Below are 2,411 nucleotides of genomic sequence, written 5' to 3'. Positions count from 1 at the left end.
GCCTGTTACACTGTCCACATTCTTATAGAAACAGTAAAGTCCTGTTCATTTCATAACTCACTGAAGCTTGTGAAAATGACTCTTATTTTTCCCGTAACACCACTCTCAAGAGTGATAAGGAACTGACAAAAGTATAAGTTATTTATTTAACACTATTATTACTTTACGTCTTCTTTTTCTATGTTCATGGCAGATCTAAAAGTCCATCAGAAGAATGGGGTTCACCTGTGACCAGTGTAGAAAGACATCGAGGTCTGCTTCTGCACTCAAGATACACTACAGGACTCACACAGGAGAAAAGCCATACGAGTGTGACCAGTGTGGAAACAGTTTTTCTCATGCAGACGCTCTCAAGACCCACTCCAGAATCCACACTGGAGAAAAGCCATACAAGTGTGACCAGTGTGGGAAACTATTTTCTCAAGGAAGTGCTCTCAAGACCCACTCCAGAGTCCACACTGGAGAGAAACCTTACAGCTGTAATGTTTGTGAGAAGGCATTTTCAAACTCAGGCAGCTTAATAAACCACATGAGAATCCACACTGGAGAGAAACCTTTTAAATGCGACCAGTGTAAAAAGGCTTTTAGAAAATCAGATGGGCTCTCGCTTCACTACCAAACTAACACAGGAGAAAAACCATACAAGTGTGACCAGTGTGGAAACAGTTTTTCTAGAGCAAGTCATCTCAAGACCCACTCCAGAATCCACACTGGAGAGAAACCTTACAGCTGTGATGTTTGTGAAAAGGCATTTTCACAGTCAAGCAGCTTAATAAGACACATGAGAATCCACACTGGAGAAAAACCTTACAGCTGTGATGTTTGTGAGAAGGCATTTTCACACTCAAGCCACTTATTATCACACATGAGAGTCCACACAGGAGAGAAACCTTACAGCTGTGATGTTTGTGAGAAGACATTTTCACACTCAAGCAGCTTAATAAGACACATGAGAGTCCACACTGTTGAAAAGCCTTAGTTTTATCAGATGCTTGTGTTTTCATATCAAACTCCTGCTAATGTTGATGTTTTATGATAAATGAGCTCGTCATCTGGACACTGTTTTTTTTTAGAAAAACTAGACGATTGAGATCTAGTTTGAGAATGCAGATATTTTTTCTATGAGTGTTTTTTAAAGCTTTCTATAAGTTATGTTCTTTTACTTCTGTATCTACTTGTGTTGAAATGTTGTGGCATACTTACAAGTGCATCTTTATAAATAAAGCCTATACTACTATTTATATGAGTCGTTTTGAGTGATTTATTGGTTGTTTAGCTATTCTCATAATTAATAAAACACAGTTGAAATAAATATGACTAATTAGAGAGCAAAAATAAATAGGGGGAGATAAAAGCAGTTCATCAGAGGAGGAGAAATCACCTGCCTTGGCCCCATCAGCTAAAGTACACACGGGAGAAGAGAAGTGTGATTCACGGTGGCCTTTCCTCAGAAGTGTCATTGACATTGCCCGTGTGTGCCCAACTGAACAATGGACAGGAGAGCAGAAGTGTGAACAAATGGACTTGGTTTAATTCCAAACACAGTGAAAGCACCTCACACAACAAGACAGAAAATGTATTGTATACAATATTCACAAGTGCGTTATATACAATATTTACACTGTTGCCCTGCGTCCTCTCCTGCATCATCCGGACCACACGCATGTCACACGTGTACCTGCAGAAAGTTAAGACATTGGATTTAATGTCATACATTCATAAAGACAGCTAGAGTTTTTATTGTGTGAGTGTGAGCTCGTCTTTGTGGGGTTTTAGTATCAAATGATGTATTCTTAATGTTACGCACTGAATGGACAGAACTTTTTGTTGTTGTAAATGTTGAAATTACAATAAAGTCTGTAAAAGTAGTGCAATGCATTGTGCTTACTAGTTTATGTTCTAATGATAAAGGTGTCGTACCTGTAGGTCAGGATGGCGGGAAACATGTAGCGATGCCCCATGTCCAGCTGCTTCAGGACCTCCTCAGACCAGCCCGGGTACTTCTTCTCGTGGGTCCAGCTCGCCCCCGACGGTCCCTCATCTGCCTGAAGAGTGGGTCCAGCTCGACTCAGACGGTCCCTCATCTGCCTGAAGAGTGGGTCCAGCTCCAGTCTCCTCGTGTCCGTCTGTCCGTCTGTGAGAGTCGGATCTCTCCTTCACTGGAACTCCTCCAGGTTTCTACGCTTTTTTCCCAAAGAGGTTTTTTTTGTAGTTTTTCCTGGCCAAGAAGGAGAGTCTAAGGACAGAGGACCCTGGGACATCGTCCCTCGCCACCACAGACATTGTCTGACTCCATCGCCACCACAGACATTGTTGATTCATTTCTCCCTGTGGCCCTCAGAGGCAACTGTTGTTGTGATTTTGGGCCTTACAAAAATAAATTGATTTGATGATTTGATTTGATTCTTGCA

At 41.5% G+C, this 2,411-nt stretch overlaps 1 protein-coding gene across 1 annotated transcript; it reads left to right on the top strand.

Annotated features, from left to right (window-relative positions):
- The first annotated feature begins 213 nt into the window (after positions 1-213).
- Positions 214-979, top strand: LOC140370426 (uncharacterized). Its single transcript, XM_072457575.1, has one exon. It carries the CDS (start codon positions 215-217, stop codon positions 977-979), a length of 765 nt encoding a protein of 254 aa, XP_072313676.1. The 5' UTR covers position 214.
- Positions 980-2,411: the final 1,432 nt, after the last annotated feature.

The sequence above is a fragment of the Eucyclogobius newberryi genome, unplaced genomic scaffold (assembly GCF_026437365.1).
Source record: "Eucyclogobius newberryi isolate DKJ021-1_F unplaced genomic scaffold, fEucNew1.0.hap1 SCAF_10, whole genome shotgun sequence".
Classification (NCBI taxonomy): Eukaryota; Metazoa; Chordata; class Actinopteri; order Gobiiformes; family Gobiidae; genus Eucyclogobius; species Eucyclogobius newberryi.
The sequence above is the reverse complement of the archived record's forward strand: the minus strand, read 5'-3'. Positions and strand labels throughout refer to the sequence as shown.